This window comes from Nomia melanderi, chromosome 8, assembly GCF_051020985.1.
Source record: "Nomia melanderi isolate GNS246 chromosome 8, iyNomMela1, whole genome shotgun sequence".
In the NCBI taxonomy this organism is placed as follows: domain Eukaryota; kingdom Metazoa; phylum Arthropoda; class Insecta; order Hymenoptera; family Halictidae; genus Nomia; species Nomia melanderi.
The window spans coordinates 7,293,893-7,311,227 of record NC_135006.1 but is presented as its reverse complement, the minus strand read 5'-3'; the positions used below and the strand labels follow the sequence as shown (position 1 = coordinate 7,311,227).

Below are 17,335 nucleotides of genomic sequence, written 5' to 3'. Positions count from 1 at the left end.
GATACGCGACAATAAACACGAATTGTTTCGCGAAACTAAGCTTCAGCAGAAAATAAACTGGAGTTGATCGTATTTCTCCCGGTTCTACGTGTACACTCGTTCTTGCCGGTTATTCGTGATTCATAGGTGTGAACAAGAATATGTTGCGAGTTTACGACCGCCAAGATAATTACGCGTGACAGACAGCAAGAAATCGGGTATCACTTTTTCGCGGAATTGAATTTTGACTTCACCGTAAAAATACTTCCTCGACAGGCAATCATTCTTCCGTCTACTGAAACGTGTTTCGGATTTCGTAAGTATTTCTTTTTTTTGCTTTACTCGACAATGTTCGAACAAAAGTTGCTATTTTCGTGGGTGAGAAATGGGATGCTAAAACGATGAACCGATTGCTGTAATTACGAGAAACGTTTCGCGTGTCAATTCGCGATATTTAAGGTGAAGCTAAAAGTTGCTTCAGGGGATTATGTCTTGATTTGAAAATCAAATTTTTTTTGTTTGAAACTGTACATTTTGTTTGATTTAATTTCATTTTACGTCGATATTAAGAGGAGTATGCATTTTTGTAGGAAAGTCACGTGAACTAATCTTAGTCAATAGGTGAATAAAATAAATCTACTCGTTAGTAGTAAAATGAATAATAAAAAGGACTAATGGTAATTGGAAATCTATAGTAAACTGTCATTGATTAAATTTCTTTTCTGCGGACGGTGAAATTGAAACACGAAGGATGGGAGTTACGATTTAATTTGTGTTGGATTGCATCTTCGGGTATTTTTGTTTAAATTGAATATTGTAAATAATATTTGATTGCAATATTAGAAGGATCTAGAGGTATTTTATGATAGTAAAATAAGTATCGTAGCATACTCCAGGAACTATACTAATGTGTACAGGGCATCCTACACACTTATCATTAAACTGCATATTGGCCTTAATTGGATCGCGCTTTCTGAAATTCAAGGCACGCTGTACTCAATTAACCTAGAAGTCAATTAAAACAAACCAATTAATCCGAACACCGTGAACTCCATAAACTTTGAACACCGTACAAGTGCTGTAAAGCGATCAGAGCATTAAACGTTTACAAGAAGGAAAATAAAACATCCTGTACACACAGGTTGTCTTCTGTGTGTTTCCTTTTCAAATGAAACTGGATCTGTTCTTAAAATCAAGATCAATTCCAAGTTGTTGTTTGTTCAAGAAGTTGCAGTATTTTTCATTTTTGTCTCGGAGAAACTACTTTCTACAAGAAATTATATTAAACGTACAACGAATAAAATATCTAAGAAGAAACGAATAAGGGCAAACGAGAATAATGTTTTCGGATAATCCACATTTGTCAATTTATAGCACAATCTTATTAAACAGTGTCTCTTTACAATAATAGTTTTTTGTAGTCTCTATGTTCCAGTCCTTGATTTCAATTTCCAAGGACGTTGTACCCATTAAATTACGAATTACAATAATTTATTTATATTATCCACGAAATGAAATTACACTTACAAAAATCCACGTTAAAATCATAATTATTAAAATTCCCCGTATTTATCAAGAAGTAACCTAGAACCCGTTACTCACAAATCAAACATAAACGTTTCAGAAGCTTCTCGGAATTGTTTATTAAGAAATACGAGAGAGCCAACTCATAAGGGTGGCCATGCAATTAAGAAATTTTGCGTATAAGAAAAACGATAATGCCTGTCATATAAATTTCACACGGAGCATTTTGCTGCGGATTCTAAGAACGGAAGGAACATTTCACGGTACTGTAAGTTAGTTAGGATCAGAGCCGGCGCAAAGGGGATAAACCTAGAAATTAATTTCTGAGCTTGCAGAAGCGTGGACGACTGAATTACCGTCGTACGTGAATCATTTTCAGATTTGCGCGACGCGACGCGACGGCTGTATTAATCGGCGTCCCGTCCGCGCGAACCTGTCATCGGCCACCCGTGTCTCCTCCCCCTCCGTTTCGTTTCCAAAGGAGCTCGCGAGCGTGAATTTACGAGGTGCAACAACGGTCCACAAATCTGCGATAATAACTGTGCGTACGCGTCACGCCGGTATATCCATCAGTTGTTCCGTACACGTTGTCTTGATAAGTTGCTGCGCGGAGACCCGTGAAACATCTATGACCCGTGTTGGTCGCCGAAATGGACTAGTGTTGAGAACGACATCGATAGAGCAAGCTCGAGATAAGTAGTTCGAGCGTATTTTCAGGTTTTCGTCCTTCGCACTTGACGATATATTCTTCATTACAAATATTGTAGGAGAAAGAGAATTTTATTAGAAACAATATGATTATTTCTTGACAACTCACAATAAAACACTAAATGAAACAACGCACACACTATTTATATACTCAGACGCTCTTGTCTCACTCACACACTTTCTAGAACATTCTTTCATCGCCATGCATTAACTTCACATATATTTGGAATATTCTAGATTCATAAAAAAAACGAACATTATTAACATACAGAGAAAATCAATATAATCTAGAATATTCCAACGCTTTGAACATTCATTCAGAACGCGCTCACACACACAGTCGCGTCATTCATCTATTGCACAGACTCAAAACATCCATTCCCACGATATTCATTATTCTCTAATGAAATATCGATAAAATATTGACACTATCAAATTGATGTATATTGAATTTTATAAATATTATTTTGTAAATGTTTACGATAGTTTCGACTGATGCAATTACATGGATATATATATTATCAAACCCCTAATTGTTAAAATCTAAATGAACAAACATCAATTTTTCAAGGAACAGTAGAATAAAGCGTACATGTTGAGAGAATTATTTTATTTCTACGTCTCGCATGATGCTACATACCTTATACAGAACGTAATATTAAATTTTGAATTTTATAATTCTTTTGTGTTGAATTAAATGACTGAGAATCGCCTGGCGAGTGTAAAGAGTTAAGAGTTCTAAAATTAACCTTGTAACTTAATTATGGGTTTATGATAACTGTCGATGCGAAGTATATAATGAACTGATTCATTTGATTTATTTGTTGTTATTAAGTTTATGACGTAATTATGGTTTTATAATAAATGTCGATGAGAAGTATGTAATAAAGTGATTTATTCAGTTTATTTTTATTTATGAATTAATCATGGTTTTGCGATAACTGTCGTTGTGACGTATATAGCCGACGGATTCCTTTGTTTTGTTTAAATAATATACAGGGTCCTTTCTTACTCAAATTTATTTGAAAATATCAACACTGATCGGTCTTTCATTGTGGTCGAAATACACTTATTGTTAGTGTATACACATATTCTTGAATATATTACAACATTTACATATTTTAATGTAATGTTTACCCAAGTAGTAAACGTATATAAATATCACCTATTTTTATGAATCGAACATATCTTTCAATTTATGAATGAACATTTTTCGTAATAAGTTCAACAAATCGTATTGTTACGGTAATAAGGTAATTTATATCCGTAACAGAGTAGTACGCGTCTAGTTTCCCTTGTTTCCAACAACAATAATTCTAACCTGAAAATCAATCGCGATGCACTAAAATTAAATTATCACTGCAAACGAGATCTCCCGATTTCGATCGCTACTATACATTAAAACACACGTAGCACGCGACTATATATATTCCCGGATCAGGTGTCAAGAAATAAATGATAGTGGTGTCAAGAAATAAATCCGATACATAATAAATATAATAATAGCGAATGGGACAAGTCCGACAGTTTCTATCTTAATACGCGAATGAAAGTTTTGATGTCGTGAAAAGTAGGAGAATATACAATCGTAAATCGCCGGTGCGTCGTAAATATCGGTAACTGTCGCAACGTCGTTCGCACAGATACGCGTACTATGATTGTTATTACAGCATGTCCTGTAATTTTTCAATTATCAGAAAATATGCGGTAAGCATTGACGTGTATGTATGTATCTATACCATAGTAATACTAGAAATATTCAATATTCTTCGATGAGATACAGACGATGTTTTTTGAAATTAATTAACGAGGAAACATATATAAATTACGAAGGAAAGTTATTTTATTTCAATAGTTCATATATTGATGCAACATACAAAACTTAATATATATATATATGCATTTAATGCATGTATTTAACTCTAGCTCGCATATACATATATATGTATGTATAGTATACACGACTCGTTCCCCCGGCTCTCTTACGCAAAATTTGATTATCAGCTCGACCAGTTTTCACTAGATGCTGAACGAGGCATTGTTTCGTGCCAGAATGATTTATTCTGCTCCAGATAATGATTAAACGCTGTATCCATCGAGCATAATTTCTAACGCAGTACCGTAATTTGTTGGCATACGGTACACGCGAGAATATTATTGGTTACCCCCGTAATGGCACGTCTCATAGAATAATGCAAATTAAAGCCCTGTTACCGCTTATTCATTTACAGCCGGAAAAATTGAAAGGCAATTTTGCCCCTTATCTTCTAAACAATACACGGTATTCTCCGTTTTTATTAGCGTGCAATCACGTACCGTGGAAACGTAAGCGCCATTTTATTTTTCTTGAGCGCGATTCACTGGGAAACGTTCGAGGATCACTTGTAAAGTGAAATTTTTAACGGTAATTTTACTAAAGAATAACTGTAGCGTGAAATTGATACCGTCTGATTATCTTTACGAGACTTTTTATGTGCTAATAAGGATCGATCTGGTTGCTTCCAATTGTACTTTACGGAAGTCCTGTCGCGAAATGAAATATTTGGAATACTTCTCGGTTCTATTCTGAATTATTTATTTCAGAAATTATTATTCGATTTCTATTCATTTATTTCTGTCGAAATAATGGTGTTTCGGATTTACGAATGGATTGTTGTAAAAGTAACAGAAATAAGATGCTAATAATTTGACTACTTGTTTTTAAATTAATTATTTCTTTATTTAACTGGACATTATAAACATTTTTTACGTTCTAAATTAATATTTAGTATTTTCTTTTAATCGCAACTTTTATTGTTTTGTTAACGCGGTTAACCACAGTTTGTTTAAGAGGGTGTAACTCAATGGAATTTGAATATATGGAAATGCCTTTATATTATTTCTAGTGTCAGAAGTTTCTCAATTAAAAGAATACATTTCTCATTGTTTCTGATAGTACGTCTTTTATCTCTGCTATTTTGTAACATTGCAATTCCATTATTTTTTAAGAACTGTACACTGCGTTTTACTATTTGAGTTTTACTGTAGCAAGTTTAGTGTCCCGCCACTAGGGTTCTTTAAAATTTACGTTTTGAGACCCTAAACTCTAGAGAGCTCTGTCAGGTAAACTTAAGTCTGGAGTACTTGGTCGAGAAGCGCATAAGAGCAATTTCACGACGTAAAGCAGAAAATCTTGTATATTCTAACTCTCTTTAGACAGTGCCGTCGGGAGTTATTCTTCTTTGGTATGAAAAATTTCGAAAATAATTTAATTATTCGTTAAATAGAAACTTTGAGTTACCTTAACGTACGCGTACAATAATTGAAACATATAAATACAGAAACGTTGTCAAATTGAAAATCAATGAAATTATTACTTAATTACCGACATTCTGTAAGATTTTCAATTACGAACTAGTTGAATACGTAAGTTTTTATATGGAATTTGTGTAAATGTTACAAATAAATATTTGAAAACCTTATATTTTATTCCTTATCTGAAGATAATATACTAACACATAGTTTCTTTCCCCGCTTGTTCTCGGTCAACTCTAACTGAATTTTCTAATTATCTAAAATAAAGTTTATATTGATTAATCAAAAGCTCAGACTCATCAACAAAACGATTTCCCGCAAACAATGCACAATATCAAAGCGCAAACGTTCGATTGAAAAATAGTGTCACGAATACTCTTATCGCTCCAAAAGGTGACACAACTGAAAGGGTCAATACTAATCAACTCTTCCCTGGCACCACCCAACAAAATCCCAACGAAACTCTACAACCCGCAACAGGCAACACTCAAAACCAGATAACCAAGTTCCCAAAGAGCCGCATTCTTCGAATATTGACGAACGCCGCTTATTAATGTCCAAACACGAACGTGTCGCACTTAATAGAGTCCTCGTCCCACGTTCAAGACCGTAATTCACGAAGCACGGGGCAAGAAGTCCACGTGATTCTGCAGCAGAGCGGAAATAAGGAAGGGGGAAAGAAGGGGTTCCCGGGCGAGAGGGAGAAAAATTCTCGAAGAAGAAAAAAAAAAGGAGAGAAAAGGGGCTAGCTAACGCATACAGAAAAGAGAGTGAAAGGCGCGCGTGGTCGCGTCGGTGCAACCACCGATAGAATGGCATTTCGGTGTCCGTTAAAAGGAAGAGAAAAAGGACAGGCGAACAGGGCACCGTCTCAGGAATCTTCGAAAACGTCGCTGACTAATTTTCAAGACGGTTCATCCACTCTACCTCCTTCTGCCTCCCCTCTCTCCCCTTCGCACGTTCGATCTATCTCTCTCTCTCTCTCTCTCTCTCTCTTCTTTTTCTTCTTCTTCTTCCCCCTTCCGCCCCTCTAGCCCCGAACATCCGTTTTTCTCCTTTTTTCTCTTTCGTTCTCGCTCTCCCTCCATCTGCTTCTCTCTCCGTTCCTCTTTCTGCCGGTGTGGTTGCCGCGATAAAAAGTCAATTTTATACCGGCGGGTACCTGAAGCTAATAACGTCTACCCGCGGGGCACAGCTCGAGTGGACGGCACGAAACTATTTTTCGACTGCCGTTCACGGACTTTATGAGCCTTATAAAAATGGCACCACACCACCGCGCCGCAGGAGCAGGACCAAACCGAAGGGGATCCTGAGAGGCCGCGGTGGCGGCGACGATTCGGCCAACGGGGATCTCGTGGAGGACAAGTGACTCACGGGGACGACCGTCTCGACGCGAGTTCTCTCGTTCAAATAGAAATCGTAGCTTTCGAGGAATTCCGTCTCTCTGTCTCGCGTTCTTTATTTGTGACTTTTATCGATCCTCTTGTTGCCTTATTCTCCTACTCGCCTCCACCCACCCCACTCGCGCGAGCGGGCTCCTTTCTTGCCCTCGGAGATGTATGTGTCCCTTTGTACCGTTGACGCTGCTGGGGCTCATCGCGAGTAATTAGGAGGATACGATGTACCGTGGGGCACCCCCTCACGATTGAACGTTCTGTCACATTAGATTGTATTATAGGTTGCTGCCATTTTTCTTTTTCTTGTCAGAGAAGGTTTTTTCTGCGAGGGTATTGTGCTCTTGTCGAATGTTGCGCGAGGTGTAACTGGTGTTTGCATTGGGCAGGGTGGGATTCTGAGTGAAAGTGAGATGGAGATGTGCAGTAGAATTTGATTATTGGAGAACTTGGTTTTGGGAAGATTGTACATGGATATTTTGTATGAAGAAATAAGGGAAAATATGAAATGAAATTTCTTTGTTTGAATGAACTTTCAAACGGGATTTTGTTTAAAGTTAAGTTTACAACGAGAAAGTCTTATTTTTTATTTGTTAACTTAATGTCGGTTAAATTATTTCGAACCCATGACGCTAAGAATGCTGGAAAAGTCAAATAAAATGTTCACTATTTGATATTAAAATATTTATTGAACTTTACAGTGACCCGAAGAAGGAACCCCGCGTAAGAATTTAGAAAGCTTACAGCTTGCGCAAGGCAGTACAATTATAATCGAACAATTCGCTAATAAAACGCACAAGTGAAACACTCGGTGCTCAAGAATATTATTACCTTATTTTTCCATTCAGAAGCGTGTATTAAGAACGAACACTATGATGACATTCATTCTGGGTTAACCAATAATTATGAAACTTTTAGAATGTGCGCATGCTTCACAAAAAAAAAGTAATAAAACATCTCCGTTCCAATATTTCATTACTACGACACGAATTCAACGTTCTCAAATTTATTAGAAAATATCAATCAATTAAAAGACACCGAGTGTACACTTTCAATAAAATATATCATTAATTGAAGCATTAATTAAATTCATTATCCTAGCATCAATCTTAAATTTAACATGTACGCATAAGAAATCACTCGATTAATCGCGCAACTCCAACTTCACGTGTCCTCTATTCCTCGGCTCGCAATTCGATCAGCCAATAAAACCATCTACCTTCGCATAAACCACATTTCCGTCTGCGCATCTACCGAAACCTCCGTCGAACTTGTTCCATCTCTCCTCGATTATCGAAAGCTCGGCTGGTCCGTTAAATACGCTTCAGCGCGAGCACAGAATTATCGAGACACGCGGTGCTCGCAGGTCCGCGCTCGTCTCGGGACAAATATTCCCTGCGCGAGGCATCGTATCGGGCCGGACAGCCGAAATCATCGGTTTGCACGCGCAACTCGGGGCCCAGGCCAACAGAGTCAATTCGTCGGTGCGCACGGGATGCGTTCCAGTGTCCCGATCAAAAACTGTGTTCGTAAACTCGGACCTCTTCGAGTGTAACTATAGCTTTGTACGAAGCAATGAAGGGGTTTCTAAGAAAAAAACAAGAAGAACAAAAAAATACACGGGCAGGAACGGAAGAGGAGCGAGGCGAGTAACAGAGAGACGGGGCGGGAGGGGGATGGTGAGAGGGGGCGGGAGAGCGAAGGAGGGACAAAGAGGTGGAGGACGTGGGGCCAGCAAGGGCGGGGGAGGGGGAAGGGGGGAACGAGAGACTCCGTGAAGTCACCTGCGTACACGTTCGTAGCAGGTACTCAAACTGCATGGCAACAGCACTCGCACAATCACTTTCTCTCCTCTCTTTCTTTTCCTTCCCTCTTGTTGCGTACCTGTCCTTTTCTCCCTCTCGTAAATTCTCCCCTCGAAAAGGTTTCGCGGTACGTGCAGATGCGCGCCTACTCGTGAAATCAGTCAAGGTCCTCCTGCCAACAACTAGAAGAAAGCGCCCCTAACCATTCAGGGACGTAAGCGAATGGGGGATGCTTCTGGGACTTTGAATAATTTTTTTCTCCAGAAATCGCGTCGTCGGCGGCACGCGTTGCCGCGGCCGCGGACAGGCCGAGCCTCGGGACAATGGATTTTCATTCGAGGACTGACAGGTGGTTGTTCTTTCACCCCGTTTCCGTTCGAACTTTCGAGAACACGGAAAAGTGAGGGGAAGATCGAACGGACTCGATCGCTCGAGTTTGGATTTGAGGATGGCGCGTGTGAGTTGTTCAGCTTCATTAGCGTAACCCTGCGGTCTTCCAACGGTGTTCGATGAGTACAGTCGTCATCGATTGTTTTCGTCTGTGAAGAGAACGTTTGAAATGAAATTCCACTGTCATAGGGTTAGTTGCTGTAGGAACTATGTTTCTTTGGTATTACATTTTCGTTTTTATATCGTATTAGATGCAGTTTGTACAGTATCTATGAGTGATGGCTTTTCTATGAGTGTTTATAACATCATTTTATTTATGTTGCGTGCAACAATATTTTTTTACACGATAAATAGAGCTATCGCAGATTCAATTAATCTGTTCTAACAAACGAAATATATTTGTAAGTTTCACAAAAATTTCAACGTTTATGGCAAAAGGTAATTAATTTTTTCACGTGCTGAGTATAGGCGAAGGTTGATCATTTTGTCATGACGAGCGTACTCGTCAAACACAGTTGAAGGGTGGAAGTCTTAGTAATTGGGTTAATGAAGATGTAATTGGCTCTTGTAATTTTTATTGTTTGAGTAAGAAATTATAAAATAATAGAGGTTCGGAGTTGTCCTCGTTCTCATAATAAGAGAAAAATGTATTTTATCAATTATAAAATTAAATATGGTAAAAATTAAATTAGAATATTAATAGTTTTGATGATGTACGCGATGATTTGTATTATATATATATATATATATATATATATATATATATATATATATATATATATATATTATAGATAAGTACATAAAGATTCATAAATGCATAAAGATGTAGCCTAATAATTAGCATGACTAATGTATTTGTTTAATACGAAACCATTTCGATCGATTGATCACAAAAATATGGTATAAATCTTGTAGCAGAAGCAATAAATATTGTCAGAAAACCTTGTGCTCCTATTTCTTTAAAGCAGTCTTGTTTCAAATAATTCAATTGATAATTGTACTTCCTCAAACTCTGCTTCAAAAGATTAATAGTAGAATCTGATTTGACTAATTCAGAGCTGATAAAGTACAAGTTTATTAACTCAGAGAATAAGAAAATTCCTTTAACCCCTTGCCCTATGATTTCTTTCTCAACCATAATCTACTTTATCATTAACAATTTATTGAAAAGAAGATAAATAAATTCTAAGTATATTCTATATCCACGCTGCTTCTACAGTGTAATACTATTGATTACAGAAGAATAACATTTAATTTGAAATCAAACGAATCGAGTAATATTTATATTTATTAAATTCCATTTGAAATCTTCACCACGAGTCCATTATAAGCCGAACAGTTAAACGTACAATTCCGTTAAAGCCTTCGAATTACGTTGAAAAATTCTTTTCAGTCGCAAGAAAGGAATCCCGCAAATAAATCGGCACAGTTCACTGAAAGTCTGTGCGCGATTGAATTATTTAACGGGGTCAATCTTCTTAAGAGATCAGCGGGATTAGGCCGGATAAGGGTGCAAGTGCGACCGATTAATCGATTATCGAAGACAATAGCGTGGAAGGTGGTCCGGTGCTCGGAGTTTCTTCGATTTCCAAGGGAGAAAGCGTGCCTCGGCGAACACGGTCCCATGTCCATCGTTGCGTGTATTATATACACAGCATTGGGAGTTCATTTCCGCGCCCGGAAATGTATAATTGAAAGGCGAGGAGAGCATCGTATACAACCGCAGTAATTGTTTCTAGCCTCGCCAATTTCCGGCCTTGTTGCACGTCCGTTACCCTTCCTCGGCCGTTTGGACTGCTGCTCTTCTTTCATACTTTGCTTCCTTTTTTTCCCGTGTCCGTTCCTTCGAAACGAACTTCTCAAGAATCTTACGGCTCCTGTCTTTGCTGCACATCGTTCGAATCGTGCGCCGCTAGATATTCGAAGAGCAACCCCTTGGTTTCGTTCGAGCGAGTTATAGAAGTACTGCGCTACGATATCACTTGGTGAAGTACAGGAATTCGGCTGATCGATCAGTTTTCATTTCTCATCGCCCAATTTTCTGTTGGTTTTATTTTCTAATTTCTGATATTCTTTCGCGTGATCTATCGAGGCTATAGAACTGTAAAGCAGAAAAACATCTTGCGTTCTTGTACTGCTCTGATTCTAGACATCAAGTCATCTTTCGACTGCAATTGCGAGTTTCTATTAATTTAATTGTATGAAGTATTAACCCCTTGCACTCGATAGTGTCTTTCACTGCGAAGTTCGTTGTTTTTTTTTCTTATGAAATATCCATGATACTTTTGGAAGTCATACGAAGACTAATTTTGTTTCAGTGTTTTATTTCGGTATTTAATGTGCGATACATTATACGAAATTGAATACCTACATCAACTTTTATTGTTCTACTGCCCTGAATCTAATGGCAGCTGGAAGTTGTCTGTACTTTGACAGAAAAACGAATATCAAGGGAGTTTGTTTTGTGGGTTTATTTATGGAAATCTTTGGGTATAGAAGAATGAAGAGATGTTCTTGGAAAATTTAATAGTTTGTCGGTAGTTAGTACGTATTTGTAATATTGCTAAATTTTATGTCACACTAATTTTAAATTAAGGAAATCGTTAATTAGAAATAAGTAAAAGTGAATAGGTGTTAAAGTAATAAATATTCATTGCTGATACTATTTCGACGTTCGAAAAGAACATTCTATTTAATGTTTTAGTCTATTAATTACTAATTGTTCAACTAAGGAGATAATAATTTTAAGTTATATTACGTATGTGATTACTCTGAAATAAAAATAATAAAATAATAAAACAAATCATATAATAAATGCATTAATATAACTCATTCTATAACAAATTATGAGAAAGTAATACTATAAAAAGTAACACCTTAATATGGCCATTATTCTCGTAGCGTATATTTACAGTATATTTGTAATACACAGTGACATGTTATAATTTGATGGTTTCAAGACCCAACCACATTATTTCGATGTTAAGTGGAGACCATATTCTCTCATCGTCGAAATTTAGTTTCAGAAACGTGATACCTTAATTGTTTCAAGCATCGGTGTCTCCACCCCATAATAACGGCATCGCCCGAACCTGAACACAATAATTTACCACAACGAATGCGAAAGTGCCTCCAGATCATTCACATTTTACCGTGGCAAGACCGAGGCAATCCATGAATGATTCTCATCGGTACTTAGAACGGTCAAGTTGGTGATAACAAATGGTTCTCGTTTGTCCCCTGTCAGCCATTTTTCGGCCCCCTTTTACTACGTGGTCCGGGCATCGTCTGGCCTTGATGTCTCTTTTAGTCGAGAATGGAAAAGGCAGAGGAGCCAGTCTCGTTTTTTCCCTGTTTTTCTAAAACATCCAGTCGGCTGGTAATCACCGCTCGATTTATTTCGACGAATTCGTCTTCTACGTGTCATCGACACGGAACTCTTCGCAATTCTTTAATCGACGCGTCTCTTAATTAAACATCCAATCAGTTAATCGGTACGGAATATATATTAGATTTGAAAGCTATTATCGAAGAGCTTCCTTTTTGTACTATTAAATAACACTATAACGAATTATGCACTTGTTAATTACAATTACCATAACTCATTGAATCATATTTAAGTAATACATCTTTATAATCATTATACATTTCGTTCCTCTGCTGTAACAAATTAATGATATTGTAATTGCAAATATCATATCTTATAATTTAATAACAAGTTCCACTTTACAAATCATTTTACTAATTATTTCAGTGCTAATTATCAAAGAGCTTCCTTTTTGTACTATTAAAGAACACTATAACGAATTAAGTACTTGTTAATTACAATTACCATAACTTATTGAATCATATAGAAGTAATACATCTGTATAATCATTACATTTCGTTTCTGTGCTGCAACAAAGTAATGATATTGTACTTACAAGTATCATATCTTACAATTTAATAACAAGTTTCACTTTACAAATCATTTTACTAATTATTTCAGTGCTAATTATATTCTGCAACAGATAATTTAGTATCGTCCATCGTTCGACTGAAATCTCGCTTGTGTCTGATATCCAATTACATTTACAATGTATTGCTGATAAGCGAAACATCAAAAATGCCCCCAGGTTCCATTTTCACGACACAGATACGCGTCGATGTCGCATTTCCCGAAGTTTTGCATTGCGATTTCCCACAAGCAGACGCGTCGATGTCGCAGGAAGCAATACAGATTTTTTGTATCTGGACGCGGAGTCGCGTCGCTGTTAATTGTCCGGCGAGCCGCTCACAATTACACTGTTTATCGGTCGTAAAAACGTGGCTGGTACCAATGTAACAACCCCTGATCGTTGATTTCCGTTTTCGCGTTTACTTAATAATGACATCTTGTCAATCGGTCCGCGCCGGGTGCATTAACACCGCGCCGCGAGATTTCTTTGCGGCTCGTTCATCAGTCCGGGCATCCGTGAATACAACTAGCGGTGTTTTAGAAACGATTAAACTTTTTAGCCGGCCGGATCCTTTGCATTGTAATTACGCGGACGGTTTTTCGCGGACTTAGACATCCGGCAGCCGCGCCTGTAATATCGCAGGGAATTTTAGTAATTACGTTACTCACGAAAGGTTGTTCTCGCCGGTAAAAAGCGGATCCACTTGAACGACGCGTTTAACAATTAAGTTCTTTCCGACTCGACGAATTAAAAGAAACGAACGATCTCACCTCTGATGGTATCCTACCGTTCACGGGGAATCTGAATTTATTATTTTACGAGTTCGATCGATTGGTACGCCGGAATAATGATGGCATGTTAAGGGGATGCGATAGAGACTACGATAAAAAAGGTTAGAATATGTGATCAGAGTGAATCTGTATGTTTACGGGTGCGAGTTTACCCGTGGAGGCTGCGCGACAATGTGTGAACGTTTAGTGATCAACGGGGAGTGTATTCGAGAGTATGTAAAATATCGAAATATTCGCGGATGATGCAGATTATTTAAGTAGTGAAGCTTGGAGGTGGTTTGAAAGTATTATCCCTTAACGGATCGGAAGTATTTCGAGTTTTCTTATCGCAAAAAAATATCGTAACATGAATAATAAGCGGAAAGGAATTCACAGAAGTGTTAACTTCTTCTGAAATAATTAACACATTAATTGTAAACGTTACAATAATAACAGTGATAAAAATAATAAATTGATTCGGGTGACATTATATTTTACAGAAACGTGGACATTAATTTCTTTCATGACGTATCGAATGTACCGAATTTTGTTGGATATATGAGATACAAGAAAGATAGTGGAGCAATTATTAAGAAGAATCTTAATTTCTCAGTTTCTGGTTAATAGAGAAAACTGTTTCGAGTACATGGGAGTTTTGATGAGTGTTTACGTGGCAGTCAAAGTGTTAAAGGTTAATAAATGTTTATTTCTTTTTATCATGAAACCTGTTAGTTCCCTCATTACCTTGCTGTAGATATGGTAATAACAGTACCAACCTCTTTCTCTTAAATAGTAGCTTTTAATGGCTAATAGTAAATCATCGGCCAAGTAAAACGTCGTTTTAACATTAGACACTGAATTCTAATCAAACAAGAAAAAATATACACATATGACACACATATTAGATCGTGTGATATGAAATATCGGATTTCTCATCGTAAATCAAAATCATCCGTAAAAACGAAAAGCTTTCATTACTAGGAATTGTACTGCAGCTGCTGAATTGTATTGTTAAAGAAATGAGATATTGAATTTTTATTAATAATCTTACAGAGAACCTTTTCTCGCGCATGTTATTCTACTACCACGGTCTTTCTTTTCCCCTGTGTCTTTTGTTTTTTCACGGGTCTCCCGTCAAATCAACTATTGGAAATGGGTTCAAATAATTCGTTAATACCGTAAATTCTTTCAGTAACATTTTATTTCTTGAGGCTGAAGGACGTCGTATCGCTTTGGAGGTCGTACTCCAAGTGAAGGAAAAACCTGTAAGAGCATGCCAGAAAGTCTGTTGTTTACTTAAAGGAAAAAACGAGGACTGTGTCCAATTCATTTCCCAAGCCCTTAGGTTTGCTTTCCTTAGGTTATAAACAATTGTAGACCTACGAGTCCGATGACATCTAGTTCATTGTATCATTTTGACTAAAGCCAGTGTTTCTCATACACAATACAGTTTAGTTCTGCTTATCAACTGACGCATTATTAATACCAATTCAAAATCAACAATCATCCGCCAAAGATTATACGGACCTACTTAATCTCATATTTAACACTAAAACTACTGAGCAGTTAAATTGACTTCGTGAAATTCCTCTATGATAACTCCAAAATTGCATCTATCAAAACTTTAATTGATTTCCAATTCAGTAAAGAGCGTATCGCTGCAGCGATTTCCTTAACAATTGCTCAGAGTAACATCTATTGTTTTTTCATTAATCGCAGAAAGAAGAAACCAAGCGTGGATCATTTGGACCCGACTGGTAGTTTTTGAACAATTTCATCCGGAAAATTCAGTGAAAGGTTTAACTCCTTAACTCGCACGCTCGAGTTAATTCGAGCGCGCTAAACAGGCCAAACTGTGAAAATAACAATGTAAGAGCAAAGAAAAAAAATCGTTTTATTGATATTTGTCATTTACATGGGATTGTAATCTCTAACACTTATTTATTCAAGAATAAAATATAGCCTTTTTCCATGGAACAAAAGCGCAGTATATCAAAATTGATTTTTTTGGCCAGTTTTTTCAAAAAAACTATGCGTTAAGGGGTTAATCGAGATCCCACATACAGTACAATATTTCTACAGTTGCAAAGCGCAGTATGCATCGTTTCCAAGCGTAACGCTCGAAGACATCTCCATCGGGCACCCTCCGATCAGATCGACGAGGATCGAGCGTGGAGTGGCTGCGGTTCGTTATCCAAGCCGGGAACGGGCAGCGAAATCGATTTACATGCGAAAACGTCGGGCGCGCAAGACGGCGACGCGTTGCGTCGCGCCGCGCCGCGCCACGCCGCGGTCAGCAAACCGGATGGCGGATCGCGGGCATGCCCGTTAGCTCCGCGCAACGGACGGTACCCAACAAAGCGGCCAGTTCTGCCTGAATAATAACGCGGCTGTGCCTGGCCTCGGGTTTACGTTTGTCCGCCGTTTGCGCTTGGCTCTAATGGACGATCGTGGCGCGTACAGCGCGATGCAAACCCGAGTACGTAAGCCTAACGTAATTGAAGGCTAGGAATGCGGACGCACGCATGAGGTAGCAGCCGGTAGACAGACCGCGAGAGCACGAGGGGGATACATACGCTTTTGCCGTGTACCGCGTGTGTACCACGAGAGCGCAGCCGACATTAATGCGCGTGTCCCTATTACGGCGGAGTGTGCGTACGCCGTACACGTTAATTAACAATAGAAAAATAAGCGGTGCCTGATGCGGACCGATCCCCGACGTGACAGACCACCACGCTTCTTCGCGCGGTGCGCCGATTGGGATATCTGGCTGGGCAAAATCGCAGAAATTCATTTTCGAATCAACTTGTAACCATAAGTCTTGATGTGTAAATTTGGAAGCTGCGAATGAATTATTGAATTGTTTGAGTCATGAGAGATTGATATGTGGTGTTGTTCTTTTTTTTTTTAGGGTTTTAAGACTTCAACCCTTTGCACTCCGAACCATTCTGGACGTTGGCTACCAGCTACTCAGCGCTACTTTGTGGAAACGTGCATTTACGGACCCTCGTATTATTTAGTACAGTTTTGGAACCATGTATTATAATGATATTGGACTTGTATAAATTGGTTGATATCAAGCAATGTATATTTGCAAAATAATCAATATTTTATTTTTTATAATTTTGTACAGTGAGATAAACCGTTCTTCCGTATCACTTTCATCGCTATCACTATCTATGCGATCCCTTCGTCGCCTTGTTGGTTGGACGATATCACTATCACTGCTATCTTTTTCTTCTACATTTAGTCTTTCTAACATATCTGTATAAACGTCTATCTGGAGCTCATCTTCGCTATTACTTGTGTCATGAGACTCATTCGCGTTTGAACGTTTTGCCATTGTTCTAATGAAAAAAAATGAATAAATACATGGGTTGAAAACTTCTAATTGTTATTATTAACTCACAGAATGATATTTACCGAAAGAACTTTTACTAAAAGAACTTATTTACAAAGAGAAGAATCACTTTTCCGATTTTCTCACTCGTTAGATCTATCTATACCGCTCGACGCTTTAAACCAGACTGAGC

At 37.9% G+C, this 17,335-nt stretch overlaps 1 protein-coding gene across 1 annotated transcript in view; it reads left to right on the top strand.

Annotated features, from left to right (window-relative positions):
- The window catches only part of LOC116426432 (angiogenic factor with G patch and FHA domains 1), a 66,480-nt gene extending 49,621 nt beyond the window's left edge, over nucleotides 1-16,859 (top strand). Inside the window, exon 9 of the mRNA XM_076370349.1 lies at nucleotides 16,714-16,859. Coding sequence (XP_076226464.1) covers nucleotides 16,714-16,848 — 135 coding nt within the window. The 3' untranslated portion in view covers nucleotides 16,849-16,859. The remainder of the gene's footprint in view (nucleotides 1-16,713) is intronic.
- Nucleotides 16,860-17,335: the final 476 nt, after the last annotated feature.